Genomic DNA, 1,520 nt, shown 5'->3' on the forward strand with positions numbered 1-1,520 from the left:
GTAACTTCGCACGGCTTTTGAGGGCATAATGGATATTTGTGCATTTTCCTTTTCCATATATACCCTTTGGCAGATTTTCGTTTTAAATTAATGTTTTTCAACAATTCTCTCTTACTAATTTAATTGTCTTACCTTCCCAAGATGCATGCTTCATCATTTTCCATAAAGCTCCTTTATATATACTATACTAATTAAACAAAATACACTAAAATATACATATACTATACCAATTAATCGAAATACACTAAAATATACAGATAATATATTAGAGGAAATACGTATAAAAATTACGGATTTATTATTAAAATGGTCACTTTCTAACCCTAAACACTTAATATATTTGGCCAAACCTAAAAAGCTTTTCCAGCCCCCATTTTTCTATCTTTGTTTTCTCCTTCTTCATCTCTTATCTTTCTTAGGGTTAGATTAAGGAATGGACCACGGGAAGAGGAATAATGCTTCGAAAGTTTATGTAGTGTTTCGTGGTAAGAGGCCTGGATTGTACAACTCTTGGCATCGATGTGCTCCTATGGTTATTGGTGTCAAGGGTAGCATCTTCAAGGCCCTCAAAACGTATAATGAAGTCATAGCAACTTTTAATGAGTTTAGAAATGGATCTCAAGCTGATAATATATCGGCATCGAAGGTGTATGGCGTATTTCGTGGTAAAAAGCCAGGATTATACAACTCTTGGTGTGAGTGTGCTCCTATGGTTATAGGTTTCAAAGGAAGCATATTCAAGTCTTATAAATCTTATGATGAAGCAGTAGCAGCATTCAATGAATTCCAAAAAAAAATGTCTACAGTGAAGAACAATCTTCAAGTTCGTGTGTTGATGAAAGTGATGTTAGAGCAAGTGCTATGTCATCTGTGTTGTTAGCTGGAATGTTTGTAGGGATGAAGATTTCAAAAAATTGTTCAGTTTGATTGTTGATAAGAGTATTTTGTTCAGCTTTTGATTATTGTTTAGTTTTGTTATTATCAGTTTGATTGTTTAGTTTGATGTGTCATTGGTTGCCGCATTCAATTGCTATAGAATAGAGTATTTAGGATGCCAAAGCCTTTGTCTTTTGTACTCCATGTTGGAATGAAATAAAATATGTCTTTTGAATTTATAAAAAAATTTATTTTGAATTGAACTGAATGTTTTAATTTGTCTATATTGTTTGAACCTTGTAAATGCCAAAGTGTAATCATTTTGAACTTATTTTAATCCGTACTACACTAATTCATAAGCACTCAACTATCTTCAAGTACTCATCAACTATCTTCATAAGTTCAGTATGTGCTATATTTTGCATCTTGAAGTACTAAACTATCTTCATATTTATTGACAATACATTTTTCTATTGTCCAATGTTGGTGTCATAAGTTGAATGTGCTGTATTAATTTGAAAAATAAATTGACCAATTTTAGAGGACTTAATTAATATTTACAGATGTTACTATTAGTACTTTCATTTCATTAGGCATCAAACGAGCAGTTGCAATATTGTAGACAATAGGACTGTTTTGTTAAC

General features: G+C 31.6%; 1 protein-coding gene across 1 annotated transcript; it reads left to right on the plus strand.

Annotated features, from left to right (window-relative positions):
• Positions 1-433: 433 nt before the first annotated feature.
• On the plus strand, positions 434-880 carry LOC138871315 (uncharacterized). The gene has a single exon (XM_070149187.1). It carries the CDS (start codon positions 434-436, stop codon positions 878-880), a length of 447 nt encoding a protein of 148 aa, XP_070005288.1.
• The last annotated feature ends 640 nt before the right edge of the window (positions 881-1,520 follow it).

Source organism: Nicotiana sylvestris, chromosome 6, assembly GCF_000393655.2.
Source record: "Nicotiana sylvestris chromosome 6, ASM39365v2, whole genome shotgun sequence".
Lineage (NCBI taxonomy): Eukaryota > Viridiplantae > Streptophyta > Magnoliopsida > Solanales > Solanaceae > Nicotiana > Nicotiana sylvestris.

What these genes read in the sequence shown, in the direction of transcription:
- LOC138871315 (XM_070149187.1), top strand. Translation starts at nt 434, where the DNA reads ATGGACCACGGGAAGAGGAATAATGCTTCGAAAGTTTATGTAGTGTTT.